Raw genomic sequence first — 23,034 nt, 5'->3', positions numbered from 1 at the left:
CATATATGGTATGTTAGGTCCTTGGGCAGTCCTTTGCCCGTTCGTCAGTGAAGACATGGGGCCAGGCCAAGCAAGTCTTGAGAGTGGTATTCCATCGCCTGCAAGGCAACCATGCTCAGCCACATTTTGCGGTCGTTCACGATAATTGGACGCGTCACGAACCCAATGGCTGGTAGGTTCATACGGTGAGGCTTCAGTGTTCAGGTCTATAAGATCGTCGCCGTCTTTCACTACGAATACCTCTTGCAACGTTGTCTGTGGTGCATATTCGCAGACACGAGCTTCAGCTGTATGCTCATGCGGCGGAGATGGCACGTACGAAACGGGCGGCCAGCAAGGCGGCGGAGGTACAAAATTTGGTGGTGGCGCTTGTGGCAGAGGTGGTACGTACGAGACAGGCGGCCATTAAGGCGGTGGAGGTACAAAGGCTAGAGGTGGAGTTCGGTTCCAATAAGCGTCGACGCCTGAGTTACCGCCTCCTTGCGGCATTGGGCCGTAACGGACATAAGAGGCCGATTTGCCTTCGGATTCCACCTCATCGGGCATATCGATGATACAATGCTTGCTTACCTGACTTTTGGGACGGCCTGATGGTGGAGGTATTGGAAGGCAGAGGGTCTTACCATAGGGTGGTAGAGGCGGTGAAGACTTAAGCCGAAAAGTGGTACGCGAAAACACTGAGGAAAACTAGAGAACTATGCAAGAAGAAACCGACATGATGAAGAACAGCTACAGTATGTACACACATTATTTCTCGTGCATTTGTGTTATTTTATGTGGGTACAAAATTGATTCTCTCGTGCCACCCGTAATTTGTTTTTCCGCTCTACGCGTTACAATTAGCGCCATAGAAATAGAATTAACAAGTTCACGTAAATGCACGTCCCCCTTTTAAAAATTTGTAATTGTTTTAAAAACTTACATTTTGTGGTTATAAATTAGGATAAAAGATGGCGTCCTTGTATTTTGTCGTCTGCTTGAAGTCCGTGTAACTTGTGAAACCTATCGCAAGCGGTTTGCTATTATTTGTTAATTGTGTTACATCCAATGGAAGGTTCGACATAAACCAATAGTGTGCCATTTACTTTTTAACCTTTTTCATTCTTTTGGTTTTTATTTCATTCATATTTCTACTGAGCCTACGCGTCGCATTTCTTCTGGCTTTTTACCGAACATCGGCCCCAATTGTTAGCCAAAGCGTAAATTATTACGAAAACACATTGGCTGACCGGTCTTCTTTCAAGTTACGCGATTTCAATATTTTTTTATCAAACTAATAGCGAATCACCAAATGAAACGTTGAAACACGTTACCCAGTTCCACGCTTTGAAACGTAAGAGCGTGGCTTATTACGCTTACAAAGCAACTTATCGCTTTACAGTAGGGATGTCGACTATCGATATATCATATCGGAAAACACGGCTGAAACCGATATGATATATCACATCGGAAAATCCGATATGTAAATATGATACCGATATTTCGCCATGCCATCTGCCAGTAAAAATAACAACCAAGCACGGATTTCCCACATAATTTAACAAAAGATTTTTTTAAAAACTCATGAGGAATATATTCCTCTACCTGGAAAAGAAGTTGAGGAATACGTTAAAAGCACACTTCACTTTCACTACTTTACAGTAGAAATTTGAATGCTACTATGAGAAAATAATCAAGTGGGTTATGAAACTCTTACATCTGTTGTTTTTTTTTTCAGTTTGGAATTAGAAGGAAAGGAATCAAACGTCCATTACTCTCATTTATGATTGAAAAGAGTTCTATTTTGGTAGAAGGATAGTTTTTTTCAGTACAGCCCAACCAGAATGGCAAAGGCATCGAATGAAGATTCTCATAGATTTGAAGAAATGGTAAATGAAGAAAAGATTACCCTAGTGCAATAGCCCAGCACCAAATGAAAATTAATTTAACCTTTCCTTATCCATTGCAGGAGCGTACAGGCCACAGATCCTCAAATTTGCTGGGTTTTATATGATCACTCTTTCACCACAGCACATATGGTAAACTTAAAATAATAAGTAAATAAATTCAGTGGCAGATTGTTTGTGGAAAGATTAATGAGGAGTGTTTATTTAAAAGAATACCTTATCAACTACTAAGACAAACATCTAGACCAGAGCAGACATTGAAAGCTTAACACTGTATGTCTCCATCATAATATTGACATATATCGATTTCTTAATACGACAATTCTTTTGTTAATAGAATTTAATGTCTGCAAGAAAGTATGATGTTAAATTCGAAGCCACATGCATACAAAATATGTTGCAAAATTATGTAAAGTGAATGTATTCTAACTTGCTTAATAATTTGTATTTACATTCAGGTATAGCAATTCTAATCTAAAGTAAAAAATTACAAGATGACCTCTGGTAGTGGTGACACTCGTGTAGAAACAACACACCTAAAGTATGCTACAGTTACCTACTTCTTAAAATCAAGTAGTACAAAATAATTTTCAGTTCTTCATTCAATGCAGTCGGACAGGCACTTGGAGTTAATGCATCATCAGCTACTAACAAAAATGGCCTGACCAACCGTCGAAGTAAATAAAACCTTTTGGTAACGGAGTGTGATTAAAGTTATTATTAGTTTTGTCAACATTAGATTTAGAACTAATGTTTTACGAAGTTGATATACTCGTAGTTTCTTCAACAAAATAAGACATTCAAATCCATATTGATTAATGAAAGCTTGAAGTTATTCTCACCACGGTCCCAAAATGTCCAAAAACAGGAGAAGCTAAGGCCTTGGTGGACTGCAGACTGCAGTAAAATCGTTGCTATAAGTCGCCTGGCGTGCAGGAATTGGCTGCTAACACCGTCGGCCGCAAACAAACAATACCTCAACAAGATTGAAGCCCTGCTTAAGAGAACATTACCCAACGCAAGAAATCAGTCCTGGGAGAACCTAGAGGAAGACATCAATAAAACGACCAATATGAAAAAAGTCTGGAACTTTACCAAAAGCTTGCTTGTCGCAAAAAAAAACAATTTCAATAAATGGTCCAACATTCCAGCCCCTCCAACGGTTCCACTGTCCGATAAACACAAGGCTCTAGCGGAAAGGTTCATAAGCCACTTCACCGGTCACATCTCCAACTCCAATACTCAAAGCGACGCAACCTCAAAGGGCCTCCTGAAGCAAGTCAAAATCGCCATTAAAGATATTAGAAATCCTCTAAATGAAGCAATAACATTTGACGAACTCACCTCTGCTCTTGAAGTGTCCAAGAGCAATGCCACAGGCCCCGACCTTATCCACAACAAAATGATTTCCAATCTGAACGCCCCAAATAGAAGCCACCTTCTTCACCTTTTCAACATCTTGCTAGCCAACGGATACTGCCCAGTCGATTGGAAAACGTCAAACATTATCCCCCTTCTTAAAAATTGGAAAGATTGCAAGGACCTGGACTCCTACATGCCAATCTCTCTTACCTCCTGCTTTGGAAAACGATTTGAAAGAATTTTGAAGAATAGACTTGCCTGGCACCTGGATCACTACAACATACTCTCATCTAGCCAAGCAGGATTTCACAAGGTTGTTCTCTACTGGATTCCCAGTCACGTAGGTATCCCAGAAAACGAACTTGTGGACCGTCTGGCAAACGATGCAAGAACGGACCCCAGCTGTAAAAAAATCGACTACGCCGACCCGTCTAAACTCGCATCAAATGTATTCCGCAGAGCTTGGTCCAAACTGATGACTTCATACCTGGAGAGTCACCATGGTTTCTTTGATTACCAACCCAGGAACTCGCTTTCTCCTGAGCCTTGGATGGTGCATCCTGACAGACTTAAAAACAGCATTCTCCAGAAACTCCGCTCGAACCGGCTACGTTTAAACGCTCGTGTCTCGAAATTTGATCCCTCTGTATCCCCAAACTGTAGCTATGGATGTCCTGTACAGGGAACTCCCTCCCATCTTTTAATAGAATGTCCCTACGTCGCTTCCGAAAGAGAGGAGCTAAAAAGCTTCCATCATAGACATAAAATATTGGATCACCCCTAAAATCGCACGCATGGAGTGTCCCTACCCGCGGCCTAGCCCTAGGATATGGGGGTGGCAAAAAAAAATTCACGATAATATACAATACGTCCCATAATTCGAGCAGAACGTGTATAGCATGTAAAACACAGACGAGACTTCCACGCTAAATGCTGACTTCTAAAAGAAGCTGTAGCGCCACTTGTCGATCCCATAGAGGAATGGAACATAAACTATCTCTAAATAAGAAGAGGAGTTCCCGTAATTTTTGTTGGTAGGAAAATTTAAAAAAAATTAAAAATCCGTACTCGAAAAAATGGAACGCAGAAATAAGACAGATTTGTTGAGCAACCTGAATCAGAGGCATATGTGCTATTATCCACTTGATGTAGAAGGTGAAAGATAGACGCGAGAGGTCAACTGCGATGTGATTCTAGTGCGTGAATCAGCATCTCAAACCAGGCAACCCCCTCTTCGCCTATTGCAAAACAAGGTGTTAAACATTTTGCCGGCTATAGTAGAATCTTATATTTACCTGATTGCCATACGCGACGGAAAAATGCAAACAGAAAGTTAAGTGCAGCATTAGATCCTACTTCAGTTAAGGTAGCGACAATTGTGTGAGGTGACGACGCAGGATTTTTACTCTTCTCTGATGAAATGCTGGCTATTTCTTCATACACCCTTGCATGTACAGTCTATCGCTATGAATACAGTTGTAAGAAAACAAGACTAAAAGGAAAGACTACTACCATTTTCTCTGGACATTAGATTTATCCAGTTCGTTTTTATTCAGATTTTCAATTCCTCGAGTTCTTGAATCCTCCGCAAGGCGAACTTTCCTCACCTGTTCAATGTATCGACGGGAAAAGGATGAGCTACTTCGTTAAATTTTGAAGATTCAAACTGCTTTGTGAAGATCTGATGCAGAGATCCTCTAACTGTGTCTCAAGATTCTTTCTACATTCTATCACATCCCTCAAACCTAAAAATAAAAGGTGAGTAAGCTTCAACCAACAAATAATAATGTAACAAATGTAAATCAAATCTACCAGCAACCTTGTTCCATGTCCATGTGTAACGAAATTTTATAACTAGTTTCTCAGTACATAAAGATCCAATTGAGCTTTGGGACATGCTTTGACATTTTAACTCACATTCCCCATCGCAGCATGCACAAGGGAAATTTCCACTTGGACTTCTTATTGATTTGTTATTTGTAGCTTCAACCAACAGATTAATCTGTTCAGATGTCAGTATCCTATTTTTCTCTAGTTTGTTCCAGTTTTCATTTAAACACTGCCATTCAAGTAGTAATTGGAGATCAAACTTTATGCCAAGATGATGGCCGCTTTGAAATGGACTTTTTCTTAGTGCTGAAACAATTGCCAAACTATCCCTTTGAAAACGCATTTGGCTGGGGTGACAAAAAAAGGCGGTATACTCGTTTACACACCTTTCTTTCAAAAAAAAAAAAGAAATACGTCAATACTAACGATAAATCTAATTTAAGCATTAAACCAATTTACCCACGATTATAGAGCACTATGAAATTAGGCTAAGAACTGGTTTCTTAACCTCATCGTCACGTATATCTAGCCATACGTCTATTGCCTAAACAGAAAGTGATTGTCACAGCTTGAATACAAAAAATTATATATTTGATTGAGAGCTGTGATGCGATTAGGTACGTCTGCTAGTCTTTGGCAGCGCCGGGTTGTCAACAAAATCTCCATACTTCCGTATGGAGAACAGACTACAGTGCTGGTGCAATCTATTGCAATGAAAGCTTTCGTTGCGCGAAGCTCAACAACTACTTAGGCTTCAACAAATATACTGTACCTTTTGACTTGAACTTTTGACATGCCTTGCTGTTTATCCAATATAACACTGTCAATTTTTCTCATTCTCAGACATAGTTTTGAATTCCATCGTAAAACCATTTGTTGCATATTATAAGCGTATTTTGCCGCGCAATTCGTCACTTTTTATCATGCCCTACCGTTTATCTTATTTACCCTATTTTACGCTTTTTTCCCTTCTTTCACGGCGACGTGTTGTACAGTGTGAATAAAGCCCATATGAAAGACACTGCAGCGCAGCTCAGATTGCCGTAAAAACGTCGCATCGAGGCGAGGCTTGCGTTCCAAATATCGTTATTTTTCACGAATGACGAGTTGCATGATTTTCATGCGATACATCGCAACTGATTATCTTTTCCATTAACATCGGCAGAAGGATTTTTAAAAATTTAGCAGACATCCACGATAGTTTTTTGTGTGTTTTCACCAGAAGCTCCATTCAGACGTGGTATTTGCTTTACGACATTTTTCTGGGCATAGGAGATTTCAGTTCTTCTTTTGGCAACTCTCGTCCACCGATGAAGAAACCATCTTTGCGCTGCGTCGGATTAGGCCGACCGTGCAGAATTTTTTCGCAACAATAGCTATCGTGAGCCACGATACTTACTAGCTTTCCCGATATGTAATTGAATATTAAAAACATGTCCTATAAGTTATATGTGTACATCGAACGCATGATGCAAATATAAATGCCGTCAACGTAAGCAAAATGTCGTTTATTTCTACAAAGTGGTGGACAGCTTTACACGTTTCGTTGTCATAGATGGTCATGCTGTGGACGTCGTTTATGGAATCACACACTACTCTAACTCTTTCGGTACGGTAAAATTTTTGTTAGTGACAACTATAAAATTATTAAACACTCATAAAAAATATTTTTGAAGTTTAACTTACCTGTAACGTGAGAAAAGAGTGGGTTTGGTCGCCATATCCGTATTAATCCACCGTTTATAATTCATGTGGACACCTAATTTCCATTTAGAGTTGATAGCGTTTGCTTTCCATGGAACCAGCCAGCGTGGTCACAGCTCATCGTTGTTTTACCTGGCACGACCTTTGCGTCACTCTTTCCAGCCATTCCCAGACCTGCAATTAGAATTAGATAAACATTAGTAAGGCATATACACGCAGTAACGGCGTTAGCGAACACACACCGTTACCAAACATAAATTGTTTTATCAAGTCTTTTATACTGTCAATAGATGATCTAACTACCACTGATAAAAGGCTACGGTTCATTATGGTAAAAGCTTACGTTTAATGTTAAACTTAGAAAACAAAATAAACAAAATTGGGAATTTTAATAAATGAACTTTATTCTTTACTTCCTTTAATGTCTGCTGGATAGAATTTCTGTTACGCTAGAACAACAATTACATGTGAAAAAACCCAAATAGAAAAATCGGATGGTCTAATCACGGGTGGGAATTGAGCAAATTATCGTTCACCCAACCTGATTTTAGTAAGATAAATTATATTATTTGTATTTCATAGACACAGACGTGTGGATACTCCTATAACACGATATTGATTTCTGTTCATCAAAGACCAGGAGACAAAATAAATCCTTCACCAGCCAAACAAAATAAAAAATGCACCGTGGTTAACGTGAAAAGCGAAAGTAAGGTATTTTATTCAACGCCCAAAACCTAATTTGCTCTGGCGAAATCTAGCTGCCAAAACAAGTAGGTCAACTGAATGCTCTTTGCCTCTCACTCGACTATAAAAGTCCAGGATGGAAGGACTCAGAAAATCAGTTGTTTATCAAACCCTCCTAATACAACATGAAGCTCGTAAGGCATTTCATCTCTTATTCTTATTTTGAAATAAAATTAACTTTATATTTAAAACGACATTTTCTGACAGTTCATCGTCGCCGCTTTCTTGGCCGTCGCTGCCGCTGTTCCATCCAGCTACAAGCCGGAGTACAACGCACCCGGCTACCCAGCCCCAAGCTACCCTGTACCGAAGTACACTACTCCTAGTTACCCCGCAGCGGCCTATCCTGCACCAGCCTACCCTGCACCAGCCTACCCTGCACCAGCCTACCCTGCACCAGTCTACCCCGCACCAGCTTACCCTACTCCCAGCTACAACAAGGATAACAAATACGCCGACATCACCGCCACCAGCCAATCTGACGAGCGCAATCTCGATGGCAGCAGCCAATGGAGGTAAATCTATTTCATACTTTATACTCATTATTTTAAGAACTAAAGATAACCATTAGACAAATTTTATTATTTCAACCGATAGCTATGCCCAATCTGACTACACCACCCGCGAAGAGTCTCAGGTTCAGAAGAAGATGCAAGGAGTCACCTACGATTCCTACGGCAAAGAATCGTACGGTGAAGTCCTAGGCAACACCAACAAGGGATCTTCTTACTGGGTTTCTCCTGAAGGCGAGAAGTTCACTTTGACCTGGGCGGCTGACGAAGCTGGATTCCAGCCAAAAGGTGATCACTTGCCCGTCGCTCCCGTCCACGAATATGAGCTCCCAGTTGCACCTGTTCACATCCCTTTCAACGGCAAAGGCTATAAGATTTACTAAATTATATAAAATCCTGGCTGAACACATTATTTAAATTTATGTTCTGAATGCACTGGCATCTCTTGTATTATCGGTACAAAAAATACATGCGAATATGAATGTCAATCTAAAATCACGTGAGAAAGGAGTGGGTTTGTGCGTCGTAGCCGTATTAACTTTAACCACATTTTATAATCGACGTGGGCACCTATAGTTTCTTCGATTTAGAATTAAGTGCTGGTTCCCAATGCAACCAGCCAACGTAGTCGCAATTTAAAGTTATTCAAACTGTTCCGATCCTTAAGTCACTCTTTCATCCATTATCGCCTTGCAATTAGCATCAGATTTATCAATGAAGTCGAATGATTAACTTAACCTGTATAGATATTTACGAACAGGCTTCTCTAAATTTTTTATTTTAAATTTAATAGAGCTAATTTTAAGGAACATGAAATCAAGGTGGGATCGGTCGAATTACCGGTCGGTAATCCGTGTAGACTCTAGCTTCCTTCATTTAGGGGTACAGCGTTCGCTTTCAATTCGAGCCAAGGTTGTTCAGACTATATGGATCTTTACGACAGTCTTGAAGGCATTTCGACATGGAATGAGCGTCAGACAATCTCCAAATGGTCGGACTACGTTCATCACAATATAGCCACCATATACCATGAGTGCAGCCATGTGTAATAGCATATTGTAGCTAATGTGGATCTTTACGACAGTCTTGAAGCCATTTTGACCTGGAATTAGTGTCAGACAATCTCCAAATGGCCGGACTACGTCCATCACCATATTAGCCACTGTATGCCATCGCACATAGTTGTACCCAGACTTGCCGTCCGATTATTTCTTGAGCGATTATCGGTAGCCGTCGATAATCGCAAAAAAAAATGGACGGCGATCATTCGTCTGTTGAAAAAATTTGATCGGCGATTAAATTTGTTAGCGATTGTTTTTCCGATTATTTTTGAGCGCCATCTAGCAGTAAGAAAATAGCTTAACACTGTTTAAATTGAAAAAAATTGAAAAAGTGAACATTTCAAAAAAAGCGTCTGCTACAAAAATGACAAAGCTATGAGTAGACTTTCATATAGTCTCATCTACCGTTCATAGATGTCGCTAAATAATTGTAAAATAATCGCGAATAAAAATTAATTTTTTTCCACTTTAATCGCCGATTGCGATTATTTTAAAATAATTTGATCGCCGATTAAAATTTTAATCGAAATCGCAATCGCGATTAATTTTCAATCGCGATTACGGCAGCTCTGGGTGTAACAAGCATTCGTGACGGGAATCTAGCAGTCCCGCTACAAAATTTGGAAACTTCTCTTCGGTTTGGCGCTAGGTGGCAGGTAAGCCGCACATTCACGCATATCTTCTAATTTCTTTAGTCGTCTGCTATGTAGTGTCACATCAAATTTTTCATTATTTATAATATTATCATTGATTGCTTTCAGCCAACAATCAAGACAAAGGTATTCTTTTCTCCGCCATGCATCAAAGAAGCCTTGTGTGAGACCTGCCTTCGGTTGTGTACAAATCGCCAAAACTTATGCTCACACAGAGAAGTAACGTTTTTCAAACTGTTCATGCCCTGCGTAATAATGCTAAACGTAAATGGAGACATATCATACTTTTATTTCACATCAGTAAATTAAACTTGCATAGTACGTTCGTATTTGAAGGCAAGAGATCCGGCATGAGCTTAACGATTTTTAAGGCCTCGGTGTACCAGGTATTAGCTGACGTTGTTACATGCACTGAAAGACCTTATTTAAATACACTGAGTAATCGCTTTTCACACTCACGATATTTCCCTAATGTATGGAGTGGGTGAGGGGGGTTATCCTTACGGAAATAATCCTCTCATTATTACGATTTCCACCCTCTCATCTCTTAACCTAGGCCATCTGGGCGGCGTCCAACCCATAGAAAACAACTTGATTTTTATTGCAACACACGTGGAACACAACATGCTCAACTGCTTTTTCAAATCGGCTGCATAATACAGTAGCCCCCAGTTACTAATTCAGGAGTGTTAAGACAAAAAAACGTCACATGAGAAGCCGCCCAGCATCACCATCACCATAGTTTCACTTATTTATTAATTTGTCTCATGAAAACTGATAAGAATCAAAATCGGCTACTACTTGAGACAGACACTGGTTCGTGAACTAACGGTGCCAAAGTTTCCGCGTGACCGCTCCATATGCGGGCAGGACAACTCGGCCGTTCAGATTTTGTGTATTTGAAAATTTCTAGATGTTTTTCTAATTTCAGAAAAATAATTTACTGCATCTAGTCATTTTGCTATGGCTTTAAGCATATGCTGCAACTTACAGTTCATAAAGAAACGTAGTTGTCAGTAACTTGGTCTTTATTACCTTGTATTTTTATGTCTCTTCCCAGCAATCATGTGGCTCCCACAATTGCAGGGCCTGCGAGTACACGTCCATGTTAGAGCTGAACTGCCAGGTTGCCAGTTCCCAACAGGACGTGGTGAGAAACAACAGAATGCAGTCATTACAAGGTGCATGTGGTAAAAAAAAAAAAAAATAAAAGATTGATGTTCTGTGTTATTGCAACTGTGGGGAAAAAATAAGTTGAAGCAAATTTAGGATCGTCATTATTCATTTTTGTCATTTATTGTTAATCCTGTAATTCTAGGCTTGACATGGCGTTATCATTATAGGACGTATCTTTATTTCCCCTGTAAACTGGTGAAAATCAAGGCGAAAGGTTTCGATTTGTGCAACAGTAGAGAATACCCTAGTTTTCACAGATTATGTGGGTTTCAATCGCAATCGCCAACAGCCGGAAGGGAAGAGAATGTCTTCAGGTACATGACAACGTCATTAAAGGACGGGTTACAATATTATACCTCATTTCTTATTACCAATGCCACAGGCTAGTGGCGTGCATTAGGGGTGCAAAATTCTTATAAAATGAGGATAAAACAAATATGGAATACGTCGAATGGGCTCATGGAACAGCAACGGTAGTATATCGAGTGTCACACAGCTGTTCGCTATCAAGTCTACATTATTTTACAATCATGGGTAAGTATCACGTTTTCAAACTTAATAACACGTTTTATTAATAAATTCGTGGTAGATTCTTTCAGAATTTGGCTTTTCCTTCAATTAGTTGCACCATTTTGATAAGGCCCTCTGTTTGATTCATTTATTAAATCGCATTCGTTTTCCACTTGTAGCAACTAGGCCATAAGGCTGCTGTTGGCTGTTGTATCTTGATGGCTGGTGAGTCCATGGGTGGACCAATGGGATCGTTTTCTTCTGGATACTATACACCACTCCGGCGTCCTATACGACACCACCAAGGCACCTGAGCACTACACAGCGAAGAAGCCGAGTATTACACAACAGCATACGCTACTCCAAGCTACTACACCGATGCTCCCAAATACTACGCAACGAAAGCACAGGAGCATTATACAATGGCCGTGTGGGTATCCATCAGTCATCACCAAGGAAAATGATACTCTCTCGATGAGTGTATACAAGGAATATGCACTCGAGGGATATCGTGTTTGCAACCTACTAGCAAACCAGTTCAGTGGTTTCTCATTTATAACGGCCTGGACGAAAGTCAATCAAAAAAGTATGGTTTCTGAGATTATGAAACTGTTATATATAATATTCAGTGGTCGCCAAATCATAAACGATTTAAATCACGATTTAAATCGGATTTTTATGATTTTGATTTAAAAATCATTTTTAAAATGGGGATTTTTATGATGATTTTATCGTTCACACAAATCGATTCCAAATCAAAATCAAATAGTGTTTAGGTTTACTTTAAGTACAGGCCCATTAGCCATTGTTCTTATTCCCTTTTGACAGGATTATAACAGAACATAGTGTTTATAGTAAAGTATCTAGTGCTGAAGTGTTTGTGAGGATAATAAAAACATGGCTTCAAACGAATCGTTAGATGAAATTGATTTTGAGGACATTAATGTTGTTGGCTTAGAGCATAGTTCGACTCAAAATTCTTTCTTGTGGTTCAAGGTGGGTATTTTTTCCCTGTTTGTTTTTCCAAAAGATTTGACTGATTCAACTCCCCCTTACAACCAAAACATTCGTGGGAAGTGTGGATTGTGTAAGAAATTGATTTCTGGGCGTCGAGGTGCAAATACCAATTTTTCGAGACACTACGATCAGGTACAAACAATTTTATGCGAAAAGTGTTGACTCTTTAAACTATGCTATTTAGATCCACCCGTCTGAATATTCCACGTTCAAGCTTCAAAATGAAAAGGATAAATTAGCAGAGAAATCTGAAAAAAGAAACGGTAGAAACCCCTGCCAAGACTAAACTTACTGATAGCCAGAAAATTGCAGCTAAAGCTAGGGCGAGTGAGTTTTTTGTCCGAGCTCCACTTCTTATAACTGAGCAAGAAAAAATCAACCAAAGAATTCTAGATTACATCATAGCCGACGCTTTACCCTTATCAACATTGGATTCCTATTTTTTCAAAAAGATGTTGCAGGCCTTAAATTCAAAAACTATTTTGTTCTCGTCCAAAACTCTTTGCTCTTTGATCGCTAAAGATTTCGCAAAATTTCATAGCAATTTAAAGGCTACATTTAGCAAAGTAGCTGTTGTTTCTTTGACTACCGATATTTGGAGTTCGAGGCGCAGAAGTTTTCTGGGTGTGACTGCCCATTGGCTAGATGGAATTACATTAAAGCGCCACTCAGCAGCAATCGGTTTAAAGAGATTCATAGGTATTACTTTATACATTATATACATTATGTCATGATTTTTTTCCATAACTTACTTTTACTTATAGGAAGTCATACGTATGACAAAATCGCAAATTTCATCCATTCCATCATTCTCGACTACGAACTTACAGGAAAAGTCCAACATATTGTCACAGACAATGGGTCTAATTTCGTCAAAGCTATGCGGGTTTATTTTGCCTCTCCCTCCATGGCTTCTGCTGATGAAAACAATAGCCAAGAAATCAGTTCTAATGTTTGTGTTGAAACTATAGAAACAGACAGAGACATGGAAGAAATTCCAGAAGAAATTCTATCCCAATTAGCTGGAGAGGAAGTCGATAGCGTGTCAGTGAATGACAATATTGAAGAAATTGATTCTTACGAGCTTCTAAGTTCTACTGTTTGTGACGACGATGAAGACAGAAACATTTGGCTACCGGCTCATATTCGTTGCGCAGCTCATACTTTAAACTTATTGGCAACAACCGATATGGAAGCTATCTTAAAATCTAACTCGTCTTTTAAGGTTTTTTTCAATCGAGCTTTGAAAAGAGTTACAGATCTATGGAACAAGTGTGGCAGAAGTACCAAAGCTAGTGATCTGGCAAAACAAATACTAGGTACAATTATTGTGTCACAATCATATAACAGTATAATTTTCATCTCTCGAAATCGTTCGGTTTGCCACCATATAGGTCGTTATCTCCCAACTCCTTGCCCAACGAGGTGGAATTCTTTGTTCGATTCTTTGGCTGTGGTACTAAACCTTGACCATAAACTCCTGATTTCCTTATGCGAACAGCTTGCCATCCCATCTATAAACGAAGAAGATCTTGAATACCTATTTGAATATGTTGCAATAATGCAGCCTATTTCCATTTATCTGCATCTTCTTCAGGGTGAGGACAACTGTTTTTTGGGCCATGTTTTGCCGACGCTAACCAAAATACGAGTTAAGCTTGAAGGCTTAGTGCTGGAAAAGGGCAATTTAATCCGCGACAAATTACTTGAGAAACTTGAGCAAAGGTAACTAGTATTGCTAAATTAGTAGCCTACTGACCATGTAATGTATTGCCTACTTTATATTTGGTGCTCTTTTCACTAAGGATGACTACATATTGGCATCCGTCTCCCATCCTAAATTCAAGTTTACCTGGATGTCATCTAAAGATGATAGGGAACACGCCCGAAGTAGATTAAATTCTAGAATTAATAGTTTTTCTAAACGTGTTGTCCCTTCTGCTTCTTTGTCCTCAAATAACGATCCCTATAGCTTTACTGATGATGAGACCTCCCCAACTAAAGATGAGATTGATCTATATTTGTCTGACAAAGACACTAGTTTGTCAATGTTAGACAGGAATCCATTAATTAAATCTATTTTTATTAAGTACAATACTGCTGTACCTTCCAGTGCCCCTGTAGAACGTCTCTTCAGCATTGCTTCATTGGTGTTAACCGCAAGAAGAAGCCGGCTGAGAGACAAATTGTTAGAGTACATGATTTTGCTGAAAATAGCCAAAAAACTCTAGGAAATTTACAAATTCAAAGTGTTTCTGCTTATTTATTCACTACTTCTTCTACATGACTAAAAGATTTGATTTTGATTTGATTTTGATTTGATTTGAAAAAAATTCTAGAAAAATGATTGATTTTTGATTTGATTTTTAGTGATTTTTGAAATGTGATTTGATTTGATTTAAAAATCATTTTTCAAGTGATTTGCCGATCACTGATAATATTGGACTACCTACCCGATACCATATACCGTTGCAATCAATTTTGTCTGATGAGTTTATTTTAAAATTTTTTTATTTCGTTGGTTTAGTGTTAAACAATATTTTTTATTTAATTATCACACGGTGCCCAAAACAAACGGATGAAAACACTTTCTCTGTGTGAATGTCGTTAGTTTATTGTTTTCCTCTATTTCCGCCATTATGTGCGCCATCAATAGGATTGCGCGTTGAGATTGTTGTCTACTGTTACGGATGTTGCCGGCGTCGGACCAGGACCGTGGGAAGCAGTGGATGATGCGGCGAATAGCGGGGAAGACGAAGATGAAATAATCCGATGGATATACAGGACAAGTATATTTACTACACAATTGGGGTACAACACAATTCACTTAGGGGTTACGCGAAGGGAAGCCAGCAATATGCGGAGCTCCTTCTTAGGACCACTTGGTAGACGGCGAGGGTAACTAACTGCTTTTCATGATTGACAGCAGATGACCCGTCGCATACCTTTCGGTCTGCCATCTAACAAGGGGAGGTGGAATCGGGACACTAGATGGGGGTACATGATAGGATATAGGGTTTCTCGTAATATTCGGCTCTTCCTGACTCGAAGTTCCACGTGAAAAACACAAATAAAACACAGAGGGTTTTCTGGAACTTCGAAATGGCCCCGAAGAAAAGAAGATAAACCAAAAAGAAAACAAAAAGGAAAAACACTACTGACTACTGAAGAAGAGAAAAAAAGTACGAGAGAATGAAAGAAAAAAAAAATTCTCCCTGAGGCTCACGGCTCTTTACACCCACCCAAATGACGGCGATTTACGAAAGCAAAAAAATAATAAATAACAAATAACATCCCCGGTATAAAGAAGAAAGAGAAAAAAAAAGAAAACAAACAACGATTTATCAAAACAAAAGAAAAACAAAACATCAAATGACATCATCACCCCCCGCCCCAAAAAAAAAAAAAAAAAAAAACAAAAAACACTGTAACAAAACCAATAACTCCACCCCAAAAACGAACACGATAGAGAAAGAAGAGCGTGTACGTGTTATGTGTGGTAGTCTTTCATCCACGCAGGCCTTTTTGTCCGTCTCCTAGCTCTAGTAGTTGTTGTTGGCCTGTCTTCTTGTGGCAGCTCTTCCGACTCGGACGAAGATGCGTCGCTCGAAGATGACGAAGATGAAGACTCGTCGACTGCCACATTTTCCGAAGCGGCCCACTCCACATCCGACCGACCATGGAAGCGACGAATCTGGCAGACGTGGACGTTAAAACGCCTGTACGATGATTTCTTCCGTTGCGCGGGCAGATCTTCGACTAGGTAGATTGTTTGTGATAGCTTCCGCACCACCTGGAATGACCCCACAAATTTAGGAAGAAATTTTTTGGTGGAATTTTTCTTTCTAGGCTTCCGTCGAACTAGAACAAGGTCACCATGGAGAAGCTCGGATTCCGGCTTCCGAACAAGATCTTTTCTTTCCTTGCTTTACCGCTGTTTTTCCACAATGCGCTAACGAGCTGACGACCTCAATTCCGAAACGCGTGACAAAAAAGTGGTACGTGGTTCTTGTTCGTTCTCTGGCCAAGGAAAGAGATTCTCTATGGCCAGGACTGGTGGACGACCATTCACTATTCAAACGGCGTTACCTCGGTTGTGGCTTGGCGGGCAGTATTAATAGCGTACGTTGCGGCTGCTAAATGTAAGTCCCAGTCCGTATGTTCGGCGCTGACGAAGGCGCATAATGCAAGGGTTAATGTAGGATTAACTCGTTTCACTAATCCATTGGTCTTGCAGTGGATGGTCTGCAGTGGCCAAAATGTGTTTAATATGCCAGCGCGTTACCCACTCGGCAAACATCTGAGACGTAAAGGCTGATCCCTGGTCGCTAATAATACGTTGTGGTGTACCGTGGCGAAAGATAATGTTCGTCTCGAGGAACGACGTAACAAATTTTATCGACGTGTCAGGAACAGCAGCAACCTCGACCCACTTCGACAAATAGTCTATGGAGACAATTATATGACGATGGCCAGAAGCAGTTACCTTAAACGGGCCCAAGTGATCAATTCCGATCAGCTGGAACGGAGAAGACGGTGGTACGATGGGCATGAGCCGGCCAACCACCTGACCAATTGCGTGTTTGTGTGTTTGGCAAAAAGAACAAGATTGTACAAAAATTTTTACGCTCCTATCCAGCCGTGGCCACCAAAATCGACTTTTAATTTTAAAAAGAGTTCTCTCCACACCCTGATGTCGAGATGAAGGAGAATCATGACATGCTTCCAAGATTTTTCTACGAAGGATAGAGGGAATAACGAGTAGCAACTTCCTGCCAGAATGTATGTTTTTTATACAGAATTTTACTACGGATGACAAAAACTTGGGAAATTTTACAGGGCGTAAGGGTGTCTAATGCTACAAATATTTTCCGTAGCTGGTCGTCGTGTTGTTGCAAGAGGGCGAGCTCTTTTGAGGCATAACCGACTTCGGGTTCCCTTACAGTGACTGCTAGACAATCATCTGGCCGAGAAACAATGCCGTCGGCAGGGTTCCTGGACAGTGTGTCCGCAAATAATATTATCCGTACCTTTCACGTGCTCTATCGTGAAGGTAAACTCCTGCAAATCAAGCACCCACTAGCAAACTTCCCCTTTAAGTCCCTTTTTTTCCATCATCCACTTGACGGCTGAACTATCCGTCTTAACAAAAAAATGTCTCCCATAAACGTAGGTACGCAATTTCTTGAGTGCCCATACCACCGCCAAACATTCCAATTCATTGGCGTGATATCGTGTTTCGGTGTCCGACAGCCTTTTGCTGATGAAAGTCACAGGTCGATGTCCTTCACCAGCATCTTGCGTCAACACTACCCAAGACCAGTTTGACTTGCGTCAGTCTGAATGGTAACTCCAGAGACGAAATGAGCAGTTGAAGTTATTTTTGAACAAGACACATAATGCCATTTAAAACGCATTTGTCAATGTTCAGAGTCAAATTTGCTCGCTCTAGAGCCCTATGCCAAGTGCAAACACCAAGATGTCGTCTAAAAGACACATATGCCATTGGAACGTCGCCGGAGCATTGCTCAACCCGAACGGCATACGTGTAAACTGATAAAGACCGTCTGGGGTTACAAATGCTGTCTTCTACCGATCTTCCAACGCTACAGGCACCTGCCAATATCCACTGGCCAAATCCAAACAAGAAAAAAATTGCGCACCTGCTAGCCTGTCCAAAACATCGTCAATGCGAGGTAACGGATAAACATCACGTTTTGTTACCGCATTTAGACGTCTAAAATCAATACAAAAACGATAGTCACCACATTTTGCTTTACGAACTAAAACGACGGGCGAACTCCACGGGCTAAAAGATTCTTCGACAACACCCTCTTCTAACATCTCTTCAATCTTTCCCGCAATAATCTGACGGTCGAATACTGACACCCTGTATGGCGTAGACTTCACCGGACAAGCATTCCCCGTGTCAATATGGTGCTCAACTTCGGTGGTTTGACGATCAATTTCCTTTTGACGTCGGGAAGCATTTTCGTCGGCGTCCAAGCATACCCAGAAGTTTTTCTCGTTGACCAGAGTCTAGTCCCTCCCCAATTTTAACTTGAGTGGTGAATTTGGCTTCATCATGTGCTGGAAAAACGGTGGCACAGATCTCAGAGGCCCCGTCTGTCAAAGTAGACAAAACGGCGTCGTCGTTGACTTAAACGGCACAAAAGAAATGACATCGTCTTAGTTTCAACTCAACAGGGGAATAATTTACAAGGGGTATCTCCGTCAGTCCTCTATTTACCGTCATGACACTGGCTGGTATCACCCACTCCTTCCCCGGCTTCGAAAAACAATTGAACTTAACAAAAGCCGTACCAGAGACATTTGACGATAATCTTCACTTCACAAAGACTAGCGAGTTGGGCGGAACTACCTGATGTCCATCTGCCTTAACTGGCATCCATCCACGTCGTTTCGAAGGCGATTCCTCCGCGAAAGACTCTATCAGACCGTCGCTTACGTCAAAATCTTCTTCATTACTCCCCTCTTCATCCAAAAATGTTTCCTCCCTGCGGCTTTCCTCGTTAATTATGTGCACCTCTTCCGCCCATCGCACTATCTTTTTCTCCTTCGTCAAAACTTCCTCTACCCTCTTTCCTTCGCCCTCTTCGATTTCCCTGTACCGTTTATTTAAATTTCTCTCAATTAACCCTATTTCCTCCCCCCTTACACCTTTCCCCGTTACGTTAATCTCCCCCCTTACTTGATCTAACTCCCTACTTTCCTTCGCCACTACACCCTTATTTTTCTCCTCAACTAACCCTTCCCCGACTAATTCAATTCTCCCTTCCCTTACTACAATGCTGGTTTTACTTTCCACTACCCAAGATTAACGCGAATGGAGCGGTCCTTAGTACGGTGACGGACTTGAGTTTGACAAAATTGTGCTTCCACTTAACGTTCAACGGTAGTGCTCCCCTCTACTCGCACTAGCTTGTTGTCGACGCCTCTCAGTTTAGTTTTCGTGGCCTTCCGATGAGGGTCCATAAATTTCCGCACGACGGTTTGCCGTACCGCACTAACGCTAGCCCCCGAGTCGACGAGTGCCGTAACTTCCCCAACGTTTTCTACCCAGACCTTGATAAGAGGCAGGGCTGGACGACTTTCAGACAAAAAAACTTTAAGGGCGCCATTGTCCTCGACGAGATACCCCGTCGTTTTTTGCAGGACAGTCCCTAACGATATGGCCGTGTCGATTGCACGAATAGCACAATCTTTGCGCGGGCCCTCTTGGTGCAAAGCTTCCATCACCCATCCGCGGAGCACTAGGTCCGGGATTAACAGGGAGTCGTGATAGCGACGATGAAATTTGGTTGACCAAGCGGTCGCGTAGACTTTGAAAGAGTGCGGTCAAATCCTGTGTTGCTGGCGCAGGGACAGTTGACTGAGTGGCTGTTAAAACAGGGGGCGTTGGTTGTAATGTATGTGCATTTGTAGACTCTGGCACGCTGTGCACTGGAGGCGTTAACCCAAGTTGCTCCAAGTCTCTGAGTCGCGTCAAGAAGGCCATAAAGTCTACCGGTAAGGGAGAAGTTAAGGCTGCGACGTGAATGGGGTTCGCGAGACCTCTCAGCAACATCTTGATGATGTCAGCCTCCGGTAACGGGACGGGACAACGAAGGCACAATCGTCGCTTGTCCAACCCGTATTCAAGGCAAGATTCCCCTGATTTTTGTACTCTAGACTCTACGAGCGAACTCCACTCCAAAAACGAAAGCGCTCGAGCAAAGTTTGTCACTAGTGCGGCTGACCAAAAAGCCCAGGTAGTGTGATGGTGTCCCGTTTGCACGTGCCATTGGGAGGCAGTGCCCTCGAGAGACGTGTCACAGCAACCAAAAGTCGATTCTCCTCTGTCCAACCCTCTAACCCACCAACGCGTTCCACATGGTCAATAAACCCTTGCGCATCTTCGCCAACAGCACCCGAGAAGCGTGGTATAGAACTGACAGCAATCGTCGACGGACGGACTGTCTGGGCAGCTGGCAAAGCGGCAGCAAGTGCTTGGATAGCTTCGTTGTTCTGTAGTTGTTGCACGTTAATCATTTCGACGAGTTGGGCAACCTGATTTTGCCTCGCCGCACCGTCAGCCGCTGCTACTTCAGCAAACCTATTCAATGCCACGATTAGCTCGTTATTGTCTGCCATGTCTGTTGATGGAGATGCTTCTGCCGCCAGTACAAACTCCAACTTCGGACAGCTCGTTTTCGTCGCAGGTGAACGCGGCACCGGACGAACAATACGGGCTCTTGCTGTTGTTTGACGAGCTTTTCCCCTCTGATTCCGCAGGTAGTACTGTGGTTCGAAGCCAAAAAAGGGATCTGGGACGTCGGGATTCAAATCCGACATGCAGAACAAACCGTACGAAAATTCTAAAATACCAAAACAAAAATAAAAAAAAAAAAAAACATGCGCGAAAGGCAAAGAAAACAAAAAGAAGGCCCAAAAAATGAGAAGAAAAAAACAATAACAAAAGAGCAGAGAAAAAAAACAAATAAGTACGTTCCTACTAAGACACCTCGACCAAGATCAGAAGGTCGACAAAACAAAGCAAAAGCCAAAAAAAAAAGTTGTTGAACGCAACCAAAATGGCGAGCCAAAAAAAAAACGCAACACCATAACAAAAAAGTACAACAAATATCCTCTGTGGGTGAGAGGGGAAAAAATCACAAAAAAAACACAAAACGCCGTCAAAACCAAAAAAGGAAAAGTGAGAAGCCGAGCGAGGTCTCACAGCGTAATTCGCACCAAAAAATCTTTTCCTTTTCCACACTAAAAAAAATTATAAAACAAAAAAAAAACACTTCCGCACCGTAAATCCGATCGCTAAGGGAAAAAAAGAAGAAAAAACAAAATATCACACGTGACAAAAAAACGTGTGAGGCGTCCCAAAAAGAAGAAAAAAAAAAAAAAGGCGGAACGTGCAAGACAAAACGGGGCGGACAAAAGGCACACCGAAAAAAAGATTCCTAACTACACACAGTACAAACCAAAATCATGCGCTGGAGTTGTTTATTTAATAGCCCGTGGCTATAGGTAACAAGGGTTGAAATACTTACCTGTACCGTTCCTCCACCCTTTAACAAAGACGTCGCGGCGGGATGGGATCCACTCCCCTTCGGCGCAGGTAAGGACCATCCACAATGGCGGCGGCCAGGTACGCGAAAATTTTCCTTCTCACGTGGGCGGTACGCGGGTCCGCTGCAGGCAACTTTTTTTTTTAAAAGTTGTTCGATAGCCTGGCGGAGATGAACATCCTCGATCTTCAATCCTCCTCAATCCCTCTTCTGACACCAATTGTTATGGATGTTACCGGCGTCGGACCCAGACCGTGAGAAGCAGTGGATGATGCGGCGAATAGCGGGGAAGACGAAGATGAAATAATCCGATGGATATACGGGACAAGTATATTTACTACACAATTGGGGTACAACACAATTCACTTAGGGGTTACGCGAAGGGAAGCCAGCAATATGCGGAGCTCCTTCTTAGGACCACTTGGTAGACGGCGAGGTAACTAACTGCTTTTCATGATTGACAGCAGACGACCCGTCGCATACCTTTCGGTCTGCCATCTAACAAGGGGAGGTGGAATCGGGACACTAGATGGGGGTCCATGATAGGATATAGGGTTTCTCGTAACATCTACCAGTCAGGTGGGCATTATAGGGATACAAAACCGACACAGCAACGCCAGGCGTGAGTGTATCGCATTCACCAGTGACGAACTTCAGGTTGGCATGGACGAGTAAAGGCAAGACAAAAACCGCATCCAACAAAAAACACTGCGTATTTTTATACTGTACGGCAATAATTTACACGTATACGAACTTGACCACCGGTGTGACGTTGTCGGAACGGACATCGGCTCGTGCTGCTCGCACATAACGGCACCGGGTTTACTATTGGGATGTTACCACTTGTTGAGTTTCCTGTCAAGTTTGATGGTGCAGTTGTGCCATTGAGGGTCTGACGTGCGTTAGCTGGACGACGATGCTTGACTCACTACTTCCCACTTATTTCTAATCGAAACTGCTCAGAACGTTGTAACAGAAGGTACTGAAGGCGAATTGATCATCTTATCTGTATAACTTTGTACCGTATAAGAAGGAGTCAATACGATAAGTTTGTGTTTGGAATTTTTAACTTAAATGGATGCAATAGATTTCATTTTATTGTCTAAGACGGTTTCCTTGTACCTTGTGATACAAAATTAGGAAAGACAAACAATATAAACGTCGTACCAGTGCCGATCGGTAATACCACAGTTACAGGCCGTGGAGCCTTTGCCTTCCGTGCAAGAGTATCAGATTATACTATGCCAACTCCTTTGACGATCTTTTCCTGTCACGCAAGTGCCCATTTCGCACATATTCACATTGTCTCGAAGCAAAGCAAACAAACGACCCACAAGCCACGGATAAAAAGAAAAAACTACCGGGAAAGCTAAAAGGCAAAAGAAACGACACCGAGTGCCCCAATATGGTACCAGGAAACATTTCTTCCATACCTGAGTCGCAATTTCTGTTACGCAACGCTAGTTAGACATTATTTTCGCTACCTTATTTTG

General features: G+C 41.5%; 1 protein-coding gene and 1 long non-coding RNA gene across 3 annotated transcripts in view; one reads left to right on the top strand and one right to left on the bottom strand.

Moving 5' to 3' along the window:
- Positions 1-4,380: 4,380 nt before the first annotated feature.
- Positions 4,381-4,812, bottom strand: LOC132088318 (uncharacterized). The gene is made up of 3 exons (XR_009421813.1): positions 4,761-4,812; positions 4,544-4,692; positions 4,381-4,486 (listed from the first exon to the last, which is right to left on the bottom strand). It is a non-coding gene; the product is annotated as an uncharacterized LOC132088318 (long non-coding RNA).
- A 2,810-nt stretch (positions 4,813-7,622) lies between these two features.
- Positions 7,623-23,034, top strand: part of LOC130697764 (larval cuticle protein LCP-22-like) — a 17,160-nt gene continuing 1,748 nt past the window's right edge. Inside the window, exons 1-4 of one of the 2 annotated variants that reach the window (XM_057520573.2) lie at positions 7,623-7,663; positions 7,737-7,854; positions 7,915-8,044; positions 8,127-8,464. In XM_057520573.2, the coding sequence (XP_057376556.1) occupies positions 7,655-7,663; positions 7,737-7,854; positions 7,915-8,044; positions 8,127-8,424 (555 nt within the window). In that variant the 5' untranslated portion in view covers positions 7,623-7,654 and the 3' untranslated portion in view covers positions 8,425-8,464. Of the gene's footprint in view, positions 7,664-7,736; positions 7,855-7,914; positions 8,045-8,126; positions 8,465-23,034 lie in introns of those variants that run through there. The other variant, XM_059496727.1, reaches the window with a different exon arrangement.

This window comes from Daphnia carinata, chromosome 9 (genome assembly GCF_022539665.2).
Source record: "Daphnia carinata strain CSIRO-1 chromosome 9, CSIRO_AGI_Dcar_HiC_V3, whole genome shotgun sequence".
NCBI classification, from domain to species: Eukaryota; Metazoa; Arthropoda; class Branchiopoda; order Diplostraca; family Daphniidae; genus Daphnia; species Daphnia carinata.
This window is presented reverse-complemented; position numbering and strand designations above follow the sequence as displayed.